The sequence below is a fragment of the Suricata suricatta genome, chromosome 7 (genome assembly GCF_006229205.1).
Source record: "Suricata suricatta isolate VVHF042 chromosome 7, meerkat_22Aug2017_6uvM2_HiC, whole genome shotgun sequence".
NCBI classification, from domain to species: domain Eukaryota; kingdom Metazoa; phylum Chordata; class Mammalia; order Carnivora; family Herpestidae; genus Suricata; species Suricata suricatta.
In genome coordinates this window covers 124,477,134-124,499,466 of record NC_043706.1, presented here as the reverse complement: position 1 = coordinate 124,499,466, position 22,333 = coordinate 124,477,134, and the positions used below count along the sequence as shown (strand labels likewise).

The 22,333-nt window shown below is 42.6% G+C and overlaps 1 protein-coding gene and 1 pseudogene across 8 annotated transcripts in view; both read right to left on the bottom strand.

The window, feature by feature from the left end:
* The window catches only part of STX11 (syntaxin 11), a 45,862-nt gene that overhangs the window by 13,194 nt on the left and 10,335 nt on the right, over positions 1-22,333 (bottom strand). The window contains exons 1-2 of one of the 8 annotated variants that reach the window (XM_029943824.1): positions 22,175-22,327; positions 20,858-21,034 (exon numbers count right to left, since the gene is read on the bottom strand). The exons of 2 other annotated variants lie outside the window; for them this stretch is intronic. Coding sequence is in view for 1 of the 6 variants with exons in the window: in XM_029943823.1 (XP_029799683.1) it covers positions 12,030-12,069 (40 nt within the window). In the remaining 5 variants the exon portion in view is untranslated. Of the gene's footprint in view, positions 1-12,029; positions 12,095-20,857; positions 21,035-22,174; positions 22,328-22,333 lie in introns of those variants that run through there. 5 more of the 8 variants (XM_029943827.1, XM_029943829.1, XM_029943826.1 and 2 more) reach the window with 5 other exon arrangements.
* LOC115297349 lies at positions 2,149-2,259 on the bottom strand (annotated as a pseudogene).

Sequence of the window (22,333 nt, the reverse complement as noted above, 5' to 3'; positions counted from 1 at the left end):
CAGCTCTTCCAGTCAAGAGGTATAGACTATTTCTCAACTCCTCGAATTTGACTGTGGCCATGGGACTTGCCTTCGCCACCGGGACATTAGCAAATATGATGATGTAAGCGGTGTCTTGGAAAGGGCTGTGCAAAAGGGCTTGCCATTGGGGAGCCCCAGACAACACGGCAAAAACTACCTGACACAGAAACTGGTACCTAGAAGTAGCGCACCACCATAACAAAAACCTCAAGCATTCAGCACCAGCTTTGGGACTAGATGGTAGGTGAAAAGCAGTGAGGTCGCTTTTAGCCAAAACTGGGGAAATGGCATGGAAAATGGTAGCAGAGGTGGGGAAGGTGATGAGGAAGCGGCAGCAGTCACGGGAAGGGCGACCCATGTTATGTAGCAGCAAGATGATGGGCCGAACTGCTCTCTGCGGCAGCACAGACAAGCGAAAGTGCACCCATGAGTGCTGGATCCCGCTGGGAAGCTCTCCAGGCGGAAGGCTGAAACTGTTCACTGAGTGCTTTTAGCAGCATAGAAGGTTCTGCAAGGGAGAGAAGAAGGGAGAGAAGGGAGAAGAAGGAAGAAGATGACAAAGATGAAGAAGGGGCACCTGGGAGGCTCAGGTGGTTAAGTGTCTGACCTTAGGTCACGATCTCACAGTTCCTGGGTTCAAGATCTGCATTGGGCTCTGGGCTCAGAGCCTAGAGCCTGCTTTGGATTCTGTGTGTGTGTCTCTCTCTGGCCCACCCCCACTCTCTCTCTCTCAAAAAGAAGTAAACATTTAAAAAAGAGAGAGAGAGATCTACTTAATAAGCATTAGGTAGAGGAAATAGAGAAGATCCAGAATTCATGAGTTTGGAAAATAAAACTGTTTACCTCTAGAATCTTCAGCTAGAAGAAAAAAAGATTTTTATAGTAAGAAGTAGCCTCAGAGCAAAGCCCTTTGTAAAATGTAATGCGGTGCCTACAAGACCTTCCCAGCGGGGCTAGCAGGGCCCTGAGACTCCTAAGGGTGTTACCTCACGGCAGCCTGACACTCAGCCCAATGTAAACGGGGATCAGTCTTGAAATAAAATGTGGAAGTGGTTTTAGGAGCATGGACTCCATGGGATTCTTGGGAAATCCAGAAGGTTTTAAGTAGAGTTTTACTGATAAGCACAGAAGCTAGACAGAGATTATTCAAAGGAAAAGAGGCCTGGGTGCCTGCTTTTCTATGAGCAGAAAGTAGGCTAAAGCATCTATTTAGAAGCTGAAATAAGCCAATTCTCAAGGGAAAATAAGGAATGTTTCAGAGGGTGGAGCCAAGGGCAGGGGAGAAAATAGGTATCAGGGAGCTAGTCCTAAGAAGCAGAATTGGCCCAGATTGACCACCCTCTGGCCCAGGAGTGGAGTGGCCTAGTAATGGGCCCCGAACAGAAGTGCCCTGGAGCTGGGATTGGTGCGTGTATCCTGTTAATCCTGCTTTGTTTTAACAGATTATATATTTGGATTGTCCTTTCCCTATTTCATCATTACGTGTTGGGCGTGTATGGGGAAACATCCAAAGAGCTGTACCTGTGGGGTCCCACCTGTGTCCAGATTAATGCAGATCCAGCCTCTGGACTTGGCTGATGGCATAATAAGATGGGACTTCTGGGAATCCCTGGATGACGGGGAGCAGAGGAGAAATGTGCATCAGCTTTGCCTTAGGCAGACTGCACCTGACTGTACAAAAAGGCCACGAATTCTTAGCTATGCCTCTGAGCAAGAAGCTGTGTCTATTTGTCTACCTTTTGAAGGTGGACGTGGCCGTGAGACTTGCTCTGACCAAGAGGACAACAGAACTCACGATACAAACAGAGGCTTGAGGAGCAGAGCGCCCTGGGGCGCGCCCTCTCGCTGCTGGGCACACCACCACCACCACGTGGAGGCTCAGGCCAGCCTCCTGGAGGATGAGGACCACAGGGAAAGAGAGCAGCCCCAGGTCACCCACCACTGCCTCTGTATGACTGAACTCAGGTGAGCCGAGTGGAAGAAACACCCAGTACTTCCTTTCTGCCACACACTGTTGTAGAAGCTTTATATGAATTACCTCATTTATTCCTAATGACAGTGAGAAGTAACAGTATGTTCGGGGGGAGGGGTTGTTATACAGACGAGCCACCTCTTCTTTTTTTTTCATGTCAGACGGGTAAGGTGCTGATGTTGTGACAAGTTTTGTGGGCGGCACGTGTACATGTCACGCAATGGCGTGGACACCCCATCAACCACGCTGATGAACTACAAAAGGATCTCAAGCCACCTCTTCTTTAAAGAGACCCTAAGAGAGTGACATGAATCATGCATCAATCATAATTTTTAAAGAGCAAGTGCCCAGGCATTTAAAATGAAAGTTTAGTGCTATGATTGTTAAAACACAGCCATAAGCAGCACGGACCAACGACTGCCCTGATGGTGTAGGTCACCTACTTGATGACCACGGCTCCCCCCCAATGTGGGTTTTCATGCAGTGTACATTTATAATATTCTGTTCATACTGGATATAGACGTTAATATAAAACGTACCCAGAAAGGAGCGTGTGTTTCTTAACATGTCTGAGGACAGCCTTTCTTTCCTTTTAAAGACTGTGGTCATAATCACAGTAGAGAGAGAGAGAGAGAGAGAAGATGCTAAAAAAAGATTATCTCGCACAAGCAGCCTCCACAAGAAAGGGCCTGCAGAAACCATTCCATTATGAAGTGTGCTAAGTAGGAGTTGTTGAGCCATGGGGGTAGGACAGGGCAATGAGACCAGGCACTTTTAACCCTGACTGAGTTTCAGTCTGATAAGAAGTTCTGAGAACTCGAAGAGCCAGTTTTGAAATGGAGGTGGACAGTTTCAAGTCTATCACAAGTCTGTCGTTCAGGTTGCCAAAATAAAGGGCACTGGGCAGACAAAATGTGCCTTCCAAACACGACTCTACTGCCATACCCCACACCTCCATCATCGGGACTGGACCAGAGACGCTTTCTGGCTATCATGCTGCAAAGAATAAAAATCAGTGGGATGCAATCGAGGTTTCAAAGAAACATCAGAAACTGACGATGGCCCTATTAATCTCTCAGAGTTTTAAAGGCCATCAGGATACTTCTTTTCAGAGTTGTAGAATCTGCTCAGAACTCCACAAACACTCCGGGAAGTGTAGGGGAGAGGGTCCAGCCTGGACTGCCTCACTGCCTTCAGGATTCCCAGCAGGGAGAGGGGGTAACACCTAAGAGACGAGTGCCTTTCAAACCTCTGCTTCGGTCACATTTCTTCTCTCCACCTCATCTTCCCCAAGTTAGAAATATCTTCTGCATGGGATGGGGGAGAGAATTAAAGGAGATAATCTGCATAAATCTCTTAAACAGTCTCCATCCAAGTCAGCTGTCTATGTATGCAATTGGTTATTGTCTCTTCTGTGATTTTTAATTCACTCAAAAAAAAAAAAAACCAAGGGACATTCAGCAACCATTAGTATAAACAGTGCATTTGCTGTAACACTAGCAACCATTGATTATTCATCTCACCTATAGTCATAAGTGAACATTAATACCTGTGCATTACTGTATTATTTGGGGTTTTAAATAATGCTTGTTCCAATTCTTTCATTGTAAAATCTCTGTTTTCTAAGTATGAAAGCAGCACATGCTCTCTTTTAAAGAAGGAGGAAGAGGAAAAGAAATCAAATGATACAGAATTATTTTACATGGAAATTTAAAAATTCACATCCTCTATTGCTACTATGTATAACTATATAAAATAACCAATGATAAGTCTAAGACATTTTCTTCCAGACCCTTCTCTATTTATAAGGTTGCGAATATGTGAGAGGCGGCCTTCAGAGCCGACGCTGACCCTGTGACAAATGGAATGGCTCCACGGTAAACCACGGGAGTCCCTGTGGTCTCCTCTCACGAGGGGCGTCCCTCGGGGACACAGGCCCGCAGGAAGGTCCTGCGTGCTTTCTCCCACCACCATTTCTGGGCCGGTGAAATCAGGAACAATGAGGACAACTTGGAAAGGGGAAGGAAGTTCTAGAAAGGAAGACAATCCTCCTGTTTTTCTTTTGTGTTTAAGAATCTCAAAATGGTTACCCCAATTTCACATACCCCAGAGATCGTGGAAGAGTCTTAAGGTGACTAAGTCAGTCTGAGGACTGACTTCTTCAGGGACAAAGTTTTCTTTTAGTAGCAGATTATCAATTAAAAAAAATTTTTTTTAATGTGTTCATTTGTTTGTTTATTTACTTTGAGACAGAGACAGAGAGAGAGCATTAGTGAGTAGGGGTGGGAAGGGGAGAGAGAGAGAGACAGAGACAGACAGAGTCAGACAGAGACAGAGAATCTGAAGCAAGTCCTAGGCTCTGAGCTGTCAACACAGCTTGAACTTGTGAACTGGGAGATCATGACCTGACCAGAGCTGAAGCTGGACTGACTGAGCCTCCCAGGGGCTCCAGATTAACAATTTTAAGTCAGCAAACATCCCTGGAACATCTCCCTCATGTATGTCTCAGAAAGGGAAGCCGTATTCCCCACCCCACTAGTAAAATCTTGTTCCCAGTAGTGGTGGGCTTTGTTTTGCCTTCCAGTTGGGTACCGGAACATGTAGGGTGAAGTCCTCCTCCTCAGCTCACTGATACGAGTCCTGACAGCGAAGGCCGTGTGGGGCAGAAGGTACTCAGCCAACTGTCAGAGGACTTACTCCAACTTCCATCCCCAGCGGACTAAAGCTGAGCAAAACATCTCATGACTCTGAGTGCCAGGCTCCTCACTTATAAGATGGTTATGACACTATCTATCTCATAAGGGGCTTTGGGGGGGGGGGGAGGGGATCATTAAACAATGTAAATAATGCATGCAAAGTCACTCCATAAGTTTTAAACTATTTTACAAACATGGTATTAGGCATTATTTTGCACCATTGCCATGCATAGTTTATTTCACCGGGTAATTTATTCAAAATACTACAAGTACTACTCCTTAGAAAACAGGTACAGACCACGGGATCCAAAACGATCCTATAAAACCACACAACTATTCTATTACCAGTTTCTGTATTATTCTGATTACTCAGGAGACAGAATATTAATGCTCTAATTTCACTCAGAATGACAGGTCAGTATGGAGGAGATGTTTTTCTTTTTTTCTGTTTATTTATTTTTGAGAGAGACGCAGAGGGTGAGCAGGGGAGGGGCAGCAAGAAGGGGGCAGATACAGAATCTGAAGCAGGCTCCAAGCTCTGAGCCGTCAGCACAGAGCCTGACCTGGGGCTCGAACGCACAGACTGAGAGATCATGCCCTGAGCCAAAGTCGGACGCTTAGCCAACTAAGCCACCCAGGTGCCCCAGATGTTTTTCATGTACTGTCTGAAGGAGGGCCAAGGAAACAAACTCATTTGTAATGAAAATGTTTATTTCAAAGTGAATATCTCACATTATGCCTATCAAAGTCACAAAGAGCTCCTTGCAAAACAAAGCTAAGAAAATAAAAAGCAGGAGCTGATCAAATTTCTTACACATTTACCCCAATATAAACCATCCCACACAGCAGCTGTGCTATTTAGTGCTATGTAGAATCCACAGCTAATGGTGTTGACCTTTTAATATTAACAGAATTTAAAACTGCCCTTATATTAAAGCTTCTGTTTTGAAAAAAAAGGAAAGCTGCATCTTTACAGTGGTATTGGTAACAGTCATAATTAGAATCAAGAGATAAATTCCTATCTGTCCAAAATCGCAGAAAATTCTATAGCTAAAAAATAACTTTATCTTTTCTCCTAGGCACAGACTGTCAATATCCATGTAGAATAATTTCAAGAACCATAAAATGCAGAATTTCAAATATCCTAACTGCCTGTTGAGCATTCATGATAATTCGATTTTATCATTATAAGAAAATATCTCAACCTTACTAGCTAAAATATATATGTCAGCATAGAAATGATGGCATGTTAGGTTTATTTTATTTGTATAAAACAAGTTGGGCACCCTGTCAGCTAGCTTTTAAGTAACATTCATAAAATAGGCTATGATTGCTGTTCCCGTGCACATCGATCAAGACTCGTGTGTTTGCATGAGCTGCTACGGCAGAGACGTATGCGTTTCTTCAGGTATTTAGTGAGCACCTATTATGTGCCAGCCAGTATGACAGGACAAGCCTGATGAGCAAAAGAGATGTGATCTCAGTCCCTTAAAAGTATTTTTTTATATTTTTTAAAATGTTTTTTTATTTATTTTTGAGAGACAGAGAGAGACAGCACAAGCAGTGGAGGGTCAGAGAGAGAGGGAGACACAGAGTCTCAAGACAGGCTCCAGGCTACGAGCTGTCAGCACACAGCCCGACACTGGGCTCAAACCCACAGACCGTGAGATCATGACCTGAGCCGAAGCTGGATGCTTGACCGACTACCGACTGAGCCACCCAGGTGCCCCAAAGGTATTTTTTTTTTAGATAAGCAACAACAGCAATAAAAAAAAAAGCTTATAAAAAGCACTTTTAAAGAAAGACATGACAATTCAGACTCGTGAAATAGATTTCTGAAACATTTAAAGACATGACAATTCAGACACATGAAATAGATTTCTGAAACATTTAAAGTACCGACAAAGCTGAAGCCAAAACTGACTTAGGCAACTTCCTGCCTTTTGACACATTTAAAGACAGGACTATGAAGATAATGAGGGAGATACAACTTGGGTTTTCTGTGCAAGGACAAAAATTTTCTTAGCTTCAATACCTGGTAGCAACTATGACACACAGGTGTAATAGCTATGTATTTAAAAGAGGTGGAATACCACCACCAACCTCAAGGAGTGCTCAGACGCCTAACGCACAGTGAGTGAGTTCTCAACCAACGCGATACTTAATGCTTTTACTCCTGCTGGTGAACATACACGCTCTCTGTGAGTGTCAACAGTAAAACTCGTAGATAAGAACGGAGTGGTTTGCTTTTTACTTACTGCCTCACTCTTTTCTGGCCATTTTATGCTGCCCTCCTTCTAGACATGCCCTCCAATCAGAGACGAACTTTGTCCCTCCCCATCCCTATGCAAATCCAAACTTGCCCCACTTAAATAGCCCAGTCTTATGTTCCAGTCTCTATTTTTTAAGGCAAAGGTAGATATTTTGATAAGTGTATCTGCTGTTAAGTGCTTTTAGCTTAATCTATCACTCATTCCAGAAAACACATTTCTATTTTCAAAGATGACCTCTATATTCTGGATAAAATGGCAAAGAAAACATTAGTTCTGCTCCTTTCCAAAATCCTACTAAAAGAACTTTCATGAAGGCATACACTGACAGGGAGAAATGATTAGAGAGAAGAGAGCGATGATAAAATTCTGGAACATGTAAAGCAAGTGCACAAGGGATTAGCCTAGCAGAGAGTTCAAAAGTTGACTCTAAGCTAACAGTGGAGAATACCAAGAAACAGCCTAGATTACACCATTAGATAAATACCCAGGAATCAGAATTAAAGGCTGCATACCTATGAAAAAGGAGGTGATGCTGGGGCCACAACAGAGTCGGTTAAAGCCTTTTTAAGAAGGGAGAGGACCTATGACCCGTTGTCCTACTTTGGCAGGCGAGTAGACAGGCTAGACTTACCAGGGGAGAGGTGCTTTATCTGCAGAGAGGAGGCCGAGATGAGTGTTGATATACAGAATGTGGACCTCCAAGCCCTCTTCCTTCACCTCCCGTCCAGCACAATGACCCGTGTCACAGGCAGGAGGATGGAAAATCTCTTCCCATAAAGTACAAAGGAAGAAATGGCAGCACCTGGGTGGTTCAGTCAGTTAAGCATCTGACTCTTGATTGTGGCTCAGGTCATGATCTCAAAGTCATGATCTCACAGTCATGATCTCAAAGTCATGATCTCCTGGTCATGAGTTCAAGTCCTACAACGGGCTCCACACTGAGCATGAAGCCTGCTTGGGATTCTCTCTTCCTCTCTCTGCCCTTTCCCCCTTTCATCCCCCCCCCAAAAAATAAATAAATATTTTTAAAAGGAAGAAATAAAGATGTGAAAAATAATTTTTAAAAAGGAATTTGGAAGTCCAGTACTTTAAATCTGAATTCTGAATAATAGGAATTTCAGAGAGAAGACATCATATTGTGGGAGGGGAGAAGTGGGGAATAGAAACAGATCACCGACAAACATCTAAAATCAAAACGCTTTGGATTTCTAAACAACAACACTGGAAACTAAAAAATAATGGACCATTACCTTTAAACTTTTGAGGAAACTGTATTTTCAACCCAGAATTCTATACTCAGCCAAATCATCAATCAAATATAAAGTAGAATAAAGACTTTTTTTTAATATAAAAAATCTTAAAAACATATCTCCTGTGTTCTTTCACAGGAAGAGACAGGGGAATGCATTCCAACAAAACAAGGAAGTGAAGCAAAACATATATAGACTAACATGAAATTCGACAGAGGGGAGAGGCAGCGGGCACCCAGGAGAACGGCAAAGGGAAACTCCAGGATGACAGTGGAGCTCTGGTCTGGAAGGCCATCTGTCTAGAACAGGTGAACAGGCTACAGGAGAGATTACCTCAGAAAGATGAAACTCAGAACTCCTGGTGGGCCAAAATTTCTTGGGAGGAGATTTAGACTATTTGGGATTGAATAGGTTGTAGGTATAAATTAAACTAACAACAATAACAACAAAACAAAACAAATGCAGATAACCTCCAGGAAAGCAAAACCAAATTATGTAGCTAGAAAAGAACAATCCCCAGGCGCCTGGGTGGCTCAGTTGGTTGAGCAGCTGACTTTGGCTCAGGTCATGATCTCACGGTTCATGGGTTTGAGCCCCGTTCAGATTCTGTCTCCCTCTCTCTCTGCCCGTCCCTTGTTCACACTCTGTGTCTCTCAAAAATAAATAAACATTAAAAAATTTAAAAAAGAATAATCCTGATATAAAACATGGATTTGTTGTGATTAGTATTCCATAATCACAAGCATATAATCGTTAAATATTGACCAAACTCAAATAACGATTCAGCTGTATTGGAATGGGGTAGAGGAACACGAGGGGTGCATGTCTCTGGCAGCAAGGGCTGCAACTGAGCTAAAGCCTCATCTTCTGCACAAGGAAATCAATAGATAATGCCCAAAATGGAAAAATCAAGAAATAGTAACAGAAGCATATTATTTAGAGACACAAATAGAAACACCAGAAGAATCAGTAAACACAGTTGTATGTGGTTGCCTCTGGGGAGGGGAATGAAATAGAAAGGGATGGACTTTTTTTCATTAGATTTTCATCTTTCATTACTCTTTAACTGTGTGTGTATGTTTGATAAAATTAAAAACTAGAGATAGGAAGGAAGGAAGGAAGGAAGGAAGGAAGAGATGCAAGCAGGGAAAACAAGAACAATGGGTTTCCTGGAAATCCCAAACACCACCTACCGGGCTGGAGTCCGGGCAGGAGCTAACCACCAGCGTGCTCCCTCTCCTCTCTCTCTCATAACCACCTCTTCACAGATTCCACTCTAGAATGAGCACTTAGACATGTTTATTAGTGGAATCTGGAATTCCCCCCAAGTTCATGTTTTGTGAACTTAAAAAAATTTTTTTTAAATGTTTATTTATTTATGAGAGACAGAGACAGAACTTGAGATGGGGAGGGGCAGAGAGAGAGGGAGATAGAATCCGAAATAGGTTCCAGGCTCTGAGCTGTCAGCCCAGAGTCCAATGGGGGGCTCAAACCCATGAACCGTGAGATCATAACCTGAGCCGAAGTCAGACGTTTAACCAACTGAGCCACCCAGGCGCCCCCCAAGTTCAATTTTTTGACTGCACAGAATCCAAAATTCTGACCAGGATTAAGAAAAAAATTCTAAAAAAGAAAATGACCCTCAAATAAAGTTTGAATAATAAATGATTAAAATTTTTTTATAAATGGCAAAGAATATAGCACTGGTGAAATGAGGAAAGCCCTAGTAGAGATTACCACTATAAGACAATAATTAAAAGCATAATAATTTTGCAAACATAAAAATTAGATTAATGGACATGAATACAACATTGAGAAATAGACCAATTTTACACAAAATCTTAGTATATGAAAAGCTGCCATCAAAAAGTAACAGCAGAGGAAAATAATTAAGTAACTAAGCTGGTATAATTCACTAGTAGGAATTACTCCTCTCTAATCCTTCCTGGAGACCCTACGATATGCCTTAAGGACATTAAAGAATGAAAAATACAAAATCAATAATAGAAACACTATCGAAAGTAAAGTTGAATATCAGTATTCTGGGAAAATGATAACTTTCATTTTTTAAAATTTAAAAAAAAATTTATTTTATTTATTTTATTTATTTTGAGAGAGAGAGAGAGCAGAGAGAGCATACATGCAGGGGAGAGGCAGAGACAGTGACAGAGAGAGAGAGAGAGAGAGAGAGAGAGAGAGACAATCCCAAGCAGGCTCTGCTCTTTCAGCACAGAGCCTGACTCAAGGCTCTGTCTCACAAATCCTGAGATCATGACCTGAGCCCAAATCAACAGTAGGATGTTCAACCGACTGAGCCACCTAAGTGCCCTCAAAATGATAACTTTCCATGAAATGTGAGGCTATGGAGGAAATCTCAAAGAAAAAGATAACTAAATTTGACTAAATAAAATGTGACATCTCTCTGCACCAAAAAATAACAACAAATATTAAGAATTAAAGCAAGAGATTGGTTATTTTCTAATACTTGCACAAAACATAACAGACATTGTGTAGGTACACAATACTATGTGCATCAACAACTCCAACTGGTAAGAAAATAACATGACAATAAATTATTGAGTAAAATATATAGAAAGACATTTCATAGGAGATAAAATGTTCTCAATAAAAGTATGAAATGATATTTATTATCTACGATTTGGCAAATAAATACAAATTAAAAATAATACATTAGACTTATTAACTTAGCCAAAAATGAGTGGGAAAATCAGAATATAAGATTTATCTTTGCTTTAGCTACTAGGACTAGACAGAAAGAATACAAATGAAAACACATATTGTGAACATGGATGGACCTAGCAGGTACTATACTAAGCGAAATAAGTCAGACAGAGAAAGACAAATACCACGTGATTTCACTGGCATGTGGAATCTAGAAAACAAAACAAATGGAAAACAGAAACAAAACGGAAACAGACTCATAAATACAGAGAGCAAACTGGTGGTGTCAGGAGCGTGGGAGGTGCTGGGATAGAAGAAGTAGGTGAAGGGGATTAAGACCTACAGACTTCTAGTTATAAAACAAATAAGCCACAGGAAGGTAAAGAACAGCACCGAGGACAGAGTCAAGAACACTATAACAGTGCTGCACAGCGGCAGACGGTCACTATGCTTATTGTGGTGAGTGTTCTGTGATGTATATAAATGTCAAAGCACAATGTTTCACAACAGAAACCAATATGATATTGTATGCACTATGGTTCAATTAAAAATACAAGGTTAGGGGCGCCTGGGTGGCTCAGTCGGGTAAGCATCCGACTTTGGCTCAGGTCATCTCACAGGTCATGGGTTTGAGCCCCATATAGGGCTCTGTGCTGACAGCTCAGAGCCTGGAGCCTATTTCGGATTCTGTGTCTCTGTCTCTCTCCCTCCCTCCCCAACTCAGGCTCTGTTTCTCTCTGTCTTAATAATAAATAAACATTAAAAAAAATTTTTTTAATGTTAAAAACCCTTATTCTGTGCTCATGCTGTTATCAGTGGCATATGTATCTGTCTAGATATCAACAGAAAGGAGAAAGTGTCTATATCACTCTAAGTTTCACTAAAGGGCAATTAATAACTTGACAAATTTTCCAACTAAACAACAACATATATACACTGACAAGATGGAATGTTCCTCTTTTCAGATGAGTTGGCACCACTATAATTTTGATTCTTTAGGGAACAAGTTCTAAAGAGTTCCATCGTCTAAAGAGTTCTCCATTTTCAAAAGGAGAAAGTATTTCATTTCACCACCCTGACATTTTGTTTAAAAATTCCAATTCTTAAGGGAGATATAAAAGTCGAACTAACTTACAGTTAAAGTATTCAATCACAGCCAATTCACAGTGGCTCATACTTCAGCAATAAACCAAGTATGAACTATACAAAATAGAAGCAAAAGAACAAATGTTGAGAATTACTTCCTAAACATTCAGATACTCCCTCTATACAATATTCACTGAAAAAGCAAGACAAAAATTAGAACATACACTAAGTCATACTTGAAATAAACCAGTAACATGCCAAGGTGTGGGAAGAAAGACATAAGAAAACATGGTAAATGGTCATGATAGGACATCACGTATTTTCAGTTATTATATTGTCACTTGTGGGATGGTTTTTATTTCTGATTTTTAGTATTAATGTTATTCTAAGATGCTGGATGGCATGGACATGTTTAAGTTGACTTATGTGAGACCCAGCAGAACATTCTATACTTTTATCTACATTTAATAAGTGCTGCTTCGTGATGACTTAATCGTCCCCTCGCTGCCATCAGCCAAGTGGCTGGTAGTTTTAGTAACTGAGGTAGACATTCACAGGATAAATATGGCCACGTTAGCACTTGGTGCCTGTGCTTTGCGATGTCAGGTTAAACAAGAAATATATTCTCAACAGAGAACAGATCTGGTTACTTTCTCAACCCAAGGGTCCCCTCTTAACTCAGATACTACATTCAAGGTTATTTATTAAATGTAATAAATGTATATAAATTATAATAGAAGAGTTGCAGGAGATTCAAAAATTGAAAAATGCAGAAATCACAATCCCTGGCCTCAACTAAGTTTATACGTTATGGGGAAAAACAAGCGGGTACCGAAATAACACGAGGGCAAGAACTGGCCAGAAAAAGAACCCAGCATGAGATGCCACACCAGGCAGAGGCCACAGACTGCAGAACCACCGCTGCCCGAAGATGAGACGCGAGAACACGCACTGACCACTGGGCCAGCGCGCCTCCAACTGGGTCTGTAACAGTGCGCAAAGGCAAATCTGTCAGGCACCCCCCTAGGCCGGAATCATCAGATTCTTAAAATCAACTTTTAAAAAGCTGTGATATAAAGCTCATGATTTTTCAGAGCTTGAAATTGATTTTCTTTTACTATATATCAAAATATTAATTAACCTCAGGCAATGGCATGCCGAATGAAACGCAAACAGACTTCCTTCTCTGTTCGTTGCTATCTATTTTATTCATTCAATGAAGGAGTGATTTTCTTGACCTCTCTTCATCAACATGTGTGCTCACATGCTGGACAGGCAGAAAGACAGACACACACATGAAGGATGGGTCAGTTTTGAATTAGGCCAAAAGATTTTCCTTTGTTAAAGAGGCCCTTTGTCTTATCACCAATGCCAGCCTCATAGCTTCTATTTTTATATGTTTCACAAGAATGGGAAACCCTCTGACCCTAGACTAAGCTGGAGGACTGATTCTATGATCTCACACTTTCTGGCACTTCCTCTTTCCTGATACTTACTATATTCTATTGTTAATCGTTTTACCACCTATCCTGTCTGGTAGCCCATAAGTTCCAAGGGGTCAGGGGCTACACCTGCTGTGTTTGCTGTGTACCCCCAAGCGCCCAGCATATAGCGTCATGTTGTCCTAAGAGTTTATCAGACTCTTCTTTAAGTGACTAATACTTCCTGCAATGACTGGACTCAGAATTACTAAGTTTAAAAGTGCCTTTCCTTTTGAAGAACAATAATTATTCCCAATTTCAGTGAATAAGATAATATGTTTTCCTGTCATAGTTCTCTCCCTCATCCTTTTGGATGGTCATTTAATTAAGAAAGGAAAACTATTTTTTTAGAGAGAGAGAGTGCGCATGTGCATACCTGTGCAAGGGTGGGAGAGGGGCGGAGGGAGAAGAGGGATTGAGAGAGAATCTTTTTTCTTAATTTTTTAATGTTTATTTACTTTTGAGAGACAGAGACAGAGCATGAGTAGGGGAGGGGCAGAAAGAGAGGGAGAAACAGAGTGCCAAGAAGGCTCCAGGCTCTGAGCTGTCAGCACAGAGCCCAATGGGGGGCTTGAACCCATGAACCGTGAGATCATGACCTGAGCCAAAGTCAGACACTTAACCAACTGAGCCACCCAGGCACTGAGAGAGAGAGGAAGGGAGGGAGGGAGGGAGGGAGGGAGGGAGGGAGAGAGAGAGAGAGAGAGAGAGAGAGAGAGAGAGAGAGAGAGAGAGAGAGAATCCCACAACCCTGGGATCATTACCTGTGCCGAAATCAAGAGTCAGATGCTCAATGGGCTGAGCCACCCAGGTACCCCTGCATGGTCATTTAAAGTTATTAGACAGTACCTTAAAGCTTTATCTGACATAAAATTTCTTGGAACCATCTTATTCTCCTAAAAAGTTTTCTGATTCCTATAAATTCACTGATTTCCTGTGACTATTCAAGGAATTTGGCATGTCACCCAGCTAGTAAAAGGCCAGGTCAGAATCATCTCTCTCTCTTTTCAGCAATCTGGGGCAGACGCCAGCCGAGGAATTTGGGCCAGGCTCTCTTGGCCACACCAGGGCTTTGCTATGAAAGATTAAGGGTGACTGTCACTTACACGAGGCCTGCCGGGCAGCCCCATGGTTTTCATAACTTCTTGCTAATTTGGAAAAGCTCAATAGACTTGGTCACCAGCAAAAGCATAACAGTTTGGGTCTATGCTTCTCACACTATAGCATGTATAAAAATCAGGTGGGGGAAATTTTTTGAAAATACCACTTCATAGACTCCACTCTTAGAGATTCTGTTCCAACAGGTACCAAATGTAGGCCTGGACTCTCTGTTTTCTATTTTGTTATTGTTTGGGTTGGGGAGGGTAAGAGATCCCAGAGATCCCAGGTAATTCTGGTGATTATAATCTACTAGCTACACGTTGAGAGTCACTGGACTGTTCTGGGGCTCTCCAAAGCCATAGAAAGATGAAAACGGGAAGGGAGAAAAAAGAGAGAAAACACAGCTTAATATCACAAAAGTGTTTCCCGTTAAGAATGTTACAGCCCCGAGTTACAGCAAAGACCAGAATGTGTTATCCTTTTGTTCTGGGTCTGGACAGATAAGAGCTTCCTGTTAGCCGGGGGTCAGAGGTTACCACCACTCCGCCCATCCTGGTCTTCCTTCACTGGCCTCCCTTCCTGCTCCTAACCTCCCTAGGATTAAGGCTGCTTTACCTCCTTGCTGTCTGGTCAGCCATTCTAAGTCCTCAAGCGCCTTGGGGAAAATGCCAACTTTCTGAGTTCTATTCAGCAGGGCCATGGTCTGGATCAGAAAGACATGAGCGAGGCTGCTGCAGAGAAAAATGCTCTCTTCTGTACAATGGTTGTGGGTGACGTGATGCTCTGACCCCTTTAGGACCAAGGCCCTCATTCTCCCAGTTGCCAGTTACGTTGACTGCCGAAGGCTCACAGCTCTAGAACTGCCCTTGACTGAAGGAAAGCTGTTGGTCCAAGATGGCACCTTCTGCCTGGTGCGGCCCCACATTCAACGACCCGTTGATGCAGGGAACTCAGATAACTAGCTCATTTGCCGGCAGAGCAATTCTGAAGGGCCAATCCGGCTCCAAAGCTGGGGCCACCACTGACATGCACTGGGTTCAGTTTCTCCCTCTGCATAATCCTGCTGTTCTCCCTCCCTGACAGGTGTTGTTCCCACAGCCCCTCTCAATAAGCCTCCTGTATGCACATCTCATGGTCTGTTTTCAGGGAGCTTGAACTAAGAGAATAAAGTTTCCTTTTTCAATCAAGTAGTGACAGCACAGAGGAGTGGGCCTCTGCCCCTTACTTCTTGAGTAATCGGGTGGTCACTTAATTTCTCCAAGAGTGTCCTTCCTCATTTGTAGACTTCAAATACAAACAGGCTTTTATGAGAAGAGGAAATATACAGGAGAGCGTTTTCTAACTAATGAAGAGCTGTACAGTATTATCAGCTGTATCCTGGTTTACCATGCAGTAACCAGGGAAGAGAGGAGAAGGAAGTAGGAATCTACCAAGATGATACCATTCAGCTTACATGCTGTGTCCTACTTTCTCAAGTCAACAGATCTGTGTCACTAATCAATACACCTAGGTACGTAATAAAAAAAAAAAGAGAGAGAGAGAAATAAAGCCAGGGGGTGACATGTGCATTGCTGCAATCCTGAAACTGAAACAGAAGACGGAACGCTACTTGCTCACTGTGTTTCCATGTGAAGACAGCAACAGAGCAATTTCCACTACCCTGTGAAGTCAGAACTCACGGTTTTGCCCCACAAGTTATGCAATGAGTAACGGAATATCACTTTACACCTCTGAACAGAGAAACAAGTAAAACAGCTGCATATACAAAATAAGGAATACTTTTCCAGGCAACTTAGTATGTTCTAGATTACCTTGATATTATAGTCACTGAAAAGGAAAAAAAAACAACAACAGTACACAAATCAAGTTGAGTTAGCTCAAGAAGGATAACTGGAAATTACCAATTCTAAAACTATGCTTTATATTACAAGTTACCAAACTATTGAACTTTACCAAGAACTTATAAGAGATATACTAACCACATCTAGTATTCACAGACTAGGAAGGTGTGGCTAACAAATGACTTCATTTGACAGATGGTTTTATTATCAGCCAAAGTCACGGAATGGTTAACACTGGACGGAGGCTGAGGGGCCTGAAAGCCCCCATTCCAGTGACTCTCGGCTCCCAGAGAAACCACAATCCAAATGAAGAAGACAAACCCGCATGAAATAGTAACCAAAACTCTTCTCTTTCGTATTATTTGAGCACTGAATGAATTATAGACAGGAATACAGGGATTCAGACCAAGGGGTCAACATGTGCGCTGGATCATTCCAGAAGGCTTCATGTCAGTCTCATATGATGGGAAGCTATAAATAACTTGGTTTCCTGTTAAATCTGAAGAAATGCTGAATGAAACATTTCGTTCATGCATGGAGAAAATATTTTAAAACTTCAAACTTAAAGAGGAGTTTGCTCATTCAGTTTAGGTAGAACAATAATTCAGTGTTTATACTCTTTAAATAGTCCAAAGTAGAGGCTTTTGAGGAACAGATAATTAGACCCTGCTTTCTGAACAAAAATCAAACTCTTAATCCAACTCATTTAACAATGAGAACAGTGAAGAGCTGAGGCCAGGTTTTGAGGGGAAGGAGGAAGCTGGGGTTGTTCATCAAATCAAGACCAAAGGATCTACCTCAACGCTGAAAATAGAAAATCGGCCCTATGGGGCTCCTGGGTGGCTCAGGCGGTTCAGTGTCCAACTTTGGCTCTGGTCATGATTTCACGGTTCGTGAGTTTGGGCCCCACGTAGGGCTCTGTGCTGACAGCTCAGTGCACAGAGCCTGCTTAGGATTCTGTGTCTCCTTTCTCTCTCTGCCCCTCCTCTGTTTGCACTCTGACCTCTCTCAAAAATAAATAAACATTAAAAATAAAAACAAGGGGTGCCTGGGTGGCTCAGTCAGTTGGCCATCCGACTTCGGCTCAGGTCATGATCTCACAGTTCGTGGGTTCGAGCCCCGTATCGAGCTCTGTGCTGACGGCTCAGAGCCTGGAGCCTGCTTCCGATTCCGCATGTCCCTCTCTCTCTCTGTCCCTCCCCTGCTCATGGTCTGTCTTTCTCTGTCTCTCAAAAATAAATAAATGTTTGAAAAAAATTTTTTAAATAAATAAAAACAAAAAGAAAGAAAACAGGCCCTAATCCCTGAAGTATGAGCCGTTTTGCTCAGTTAAAGTCAAGAGGACAGGGGACACTGCAGGCCAGCTTCACTTAACAAGATTCTGGAAGTTAGACACAAGAAGGGTAAATAAGTTTCAGGGTAAAACCAGAACAAAACAGGCCCCCGAAGGCAGACCACAAAACAGGAGTGAAAGATTTGGAGTTATGCACCTGCCTGAATTCACCAGCAATTCTTCTGCCATTGGACCCTGCTCTGTAGATTAATACCCAAAGCCAGCCTTTCCATCTCCTCACAAGAGGGATACTACAGATTTTAGCAACTGATCATTGACTGCATCTAAGAAACACAAAGCAGGGGATGTTCAGTGTTTAGGGAGAATGGTAACCAAGGCAGCTCGGAAGACATAGTTGTTGGAGCTCTGGGAACTTTCAGCCAGAGTGAGTCTCCATGAAAAGGCTTAACGTTCCCAGGAGAAATTTTCTGATTATTCTAGGTTTATTCCTATATCAACCAGCTATGCCTTGGGGTGAAGGAGAGGGAAGGGGGTGCCATGCAGCATAATAGAGCCACTGATGGTCCATCTTATATACTGGGTTATCCCTGAATGAGGAAGAATTGTTGGCATCAAGACAGTGACTCCAATTTGAGTTTACCACAGTGTCTGAGACTTCATTCATTCATTCATCCATCCATCCACTCATTCATTCATTCTTGGAGATACCATATCAAAGTCGTGTGGTTCAGAATCTAAGTTCTGAAGCTAAACATTTGGGATCAATTCTCTATCAATTACTAACATTACACGTTATTCACCTGTCAAAAGCAGTCAATTACACTACCTATCCCACAGGATTGCAGTGAGGAGTAGAAGACTGAACTCATATGAGCTTAGAATTGTGTCTCGCACTGATAAGCACTTCAGTGCATTTTAGCTATCATCATCATCATAATCATCATCATCATCATCATCACTATTATTATTATTCATGCGTTCATTCCAAAACTTCAATGAGCACAGATTATGTGTCAAGCCCTGAATAAGGCCCTCATTTAATACAAACCTATTCTTCCACTTACATCCCATTCCTAGTCATTAATTAGGAATGTAGGATAACTCCTACATTCCCAAACTCCTTCCTCTCATTGCCCACCCCTAAAGATGTAGCCAAGTTCTGCCTATTTAAATATGTCAGCTCTGGGGCACCTGAGTGGCTCAGTGGGTCAAGCATCCAACTTCAGCTCAGGGCATGATTTCATGGTTCATGAGTTCCAGCCCTGCTTCAGGCTCTGTGCTGGCAGCTTGGAGCCTGGAGCCTGCTTCGGGTTCTGTGTCTCCCTCTCTCTCTACCCTTCCTTGCTTATGCTCTCTCTCTCTCTCTCAAAAAGAAAAGAAAAATTTTTAATTAAAAAACTATTTAAGTATGTCGGCTCCTAATTTCTTTCCCACTCCTCACTATCACTGCCTGACTCAAGCCATTTCCAATTCCTCTCCTCAGATATTACAGTAATCTCCCACGGCTAGTGTTGTGTTCATCCAATCTATTCTCCATCTTGATTCTAAATTGTCTTTCCTAAACACATATCTGACAGTATCATTCACTTGCTGAAGTCTTCTATAGGATAAAGTAACAGGTCCAATATGGCACATGGGCCTTAGTGATGTGGCCCAATCTGTCTCCCCAGCCCTCACCCATGCCCACACTGACCAGGCTGGCATTCCCTGATGGCACAATGTCGAGTCTTCTGCTGGGCCGACTATCCCTCCATCGGCCCAACAACTCCCCCTTTTCCATTAAGACTCATTATTCAATGAATAAATACTTGCTAACACCTGCCATAAGTAGTGCCTGTACCAAGGTCATGGAGTACTATGATGAAGAACACACTCGATCCTTTCCTCCTCACAGAAAAAGTAACTTTGAGGCCCTCAAGGGATAAATAAAATATGAAAATGAGAGTTATCTCAAATTTAGTATTGTTTCCCTCACTAGTCAGATATCTTATGGAATTGTAGAAATTGAATAGATTTTGGCATCAAGTCCAAAAGTACCTCAGGGGATTTCAATCTCAATGGTAAACTGTGACACAGTGGATTTAGTCAGTCTGACTTGTGCAGTGATAATGTGTTAGAAAAGATTGATTTTAACTATAAAAAAACAATGATCAGGAGGTTGCTTCAATATGATTTTATAAAATTATAAGTCATTAATTAGCTACTCTGTTTTTATTTTTTATTTAAAAAAACATTTAGGGGTGCCTGGGTGGCTCAGTCAGTTAAGCGTCTGACTTTAGCTCAGGTCATGATCTCAGTCTGTGAGTTCGAGCCCCACGTCAGGCTCTGTGCTGACAGTTCAGAGCCTGAGCCTGCTTTGGATTCTTTGTCTCCCTCTCTCTCTTCCCCTCCCTTGCTCACTCTCTCAAAAATAAATAAATTTAAAAATTAAAAAAATAAAAATTTTTACCATTTTTATTTATTTTTGAGAGATAAAGACAGAGTATGAGCAGGGGAGGGGCAGAGAGAGACAGAGGGAGACACAGAATCCAAAGCAGGTTCCAAGCTCTAAGGTGTCAGTACAGAGCCAATGTGGGGCTCGAACCCACAAACTGTGAGATCATGACCTGAACTGAAGTCAAATGCTTAACTGACTGAGCCACCCAGGTGCCCCACTACTTTGTTTTTAAAAGGTGAATAAATTGTAAGCACCTGTGATTATCTAGGGGTAATACCAGGCTGGGTTTCTTTTTACCCATAAAATAATATGAAATATGGTTATCAAACACTTTAAAAAATCATCTTTCCAATTAAAACATTTTAAAATCAATCACTGAATGAAATGCTTACTGAATAAGCCCAACAGGCTGTCGACAAAGTAGAGGATTAAATTCAAAACTTCACTCATTCTTCCAGCAATAAGGAAACATCAAAATCATTCATTCAAAATCCCAGATCTGCACAAACACAGTCGTAGTGGGACAGAAGCTCTGCAGTGGGCACAGATTCATCATAGCGCCCATCTCCTTTGTTGGCTTTTCCAACCTTCCACACTAGTCTTTAGGGCCCTTTGCAGAACATCCTGTCTTATTCACAATGGCATAGCCAGAGCTCTGTGAAGAGCCTGGCACAGAGAAGGTGCTCGGTAACTGTTTGCTGAGCTGACCTCAGCTCAACTCACCTCCAACGGAGATGCTGTCCTCTTCTCTACTGGGTGCGGAGATAGTATGGTTCTTTCCCAAGAGCCACGACCCAGCTGCAATGGGACCCCTCAGTTTAAATATTTTAATGTTTCAGCTCCAACAGGTATCCACTGTCTTCAAAAATGTTCACGTAGCACTAATTTACTAAAGACAAACTGTCCAAAAGATTTGGATTCAGAGAGTGACATTCAAGCACTTTGTATAATGGCATATTTCTACCATACGATCCCATTAAAGGTAATAACATACAGTTATTGAATAATCAACTTAATGGTCTCTCAGGCCTCTGTGGCAAAGCGCATGATTTTAATGGTTATCTGACATCAGCCTAGTGACCCCAGCTGGTATGCTGTACCATCAGGCACTTTAGGAAACTGAAAACTTGAACTGTTACTTCCGATACCACTAGCCCGAGTTGAACGCCGCATGCATTTCATAGCTGAATCTTAACTTTACACACACCCAGAGCAGACCTCACTTTCCAAAAGTTCATTAACAAAGCCTCGCATTTTAAAAGACCAGCCCTGTGACTCATTTTTGGATACTTGGGTGGAAATAACAACTCCTCCCTTTGCTGAGAAACGGCTTAAACAAGTGCATGAGAACCACAGGAAGTAATACAGATCTCAGCTAGTGTCAGCGGAGTCTAGAATTCCCTCTCGGGAAGGTGTGGTTCTTGAAGTCACATTGCCACTACTTCTTGTCTTCATTCTTCTAAAATCAACAAACAAAACGTCTTATGTGGGCTTGGAAGGAACTATTTCAAGGCAATATCAATGTCTTCGTATTTCCTGGCCCCTGAGTCATTATGGCAAGTCAAGTACTTCAAGTCAAGAAGTACTCATTCGGGTGTTTTTGAGAAAGTGCAACCTAAAATACGGAGTGAGCAGGTGATCACACCGAAGTAAACTCCCCAGTAAATTCCAAAGAACGTCAACCTTTCGACTTAAAACAAAAGTAGTCTTACTTAGAGACCTTCTAAGAAAAGCCTATCAACAGGTATCAGAAAGAATTTCTATGAAGCCCTAAATGCGCAGTCCCTTGCCCACTGGGACATAAACAATCACTCCGATGTACGTAAGAAACCCAAGGCCGTGCTGCCCGAGGCGCGAAGAGGCGCGTGAGCACCAGGACCAGACCCAAAATCCCTCCCCTGGGACTCCCTCGACGCCCCGACCAGCGAGGCCACCCGGCGCCCTCCGCAGCTCTCGGCGCGCAGCCCAGAGGGGCGCGTCTTCCCTCCTGGGACAGCCAGGGAGAGAAAAAGAGGTCCAAAGGGGGGGAAAAAAACGAACCAGGAACGGGACCGAGCGTGCGAACCGGGAAGCTGTGTCCTGCGCGGGCGCCGGTCCCACGCTGGGAGTCGAGAGACGGAAGGAAACCTGTCGCGCGACTCCCGACGGCGGGGATCCCGGCGCCTCCCGCGGCGCAGGCCGGGCTCCTCCTCGGCCCCC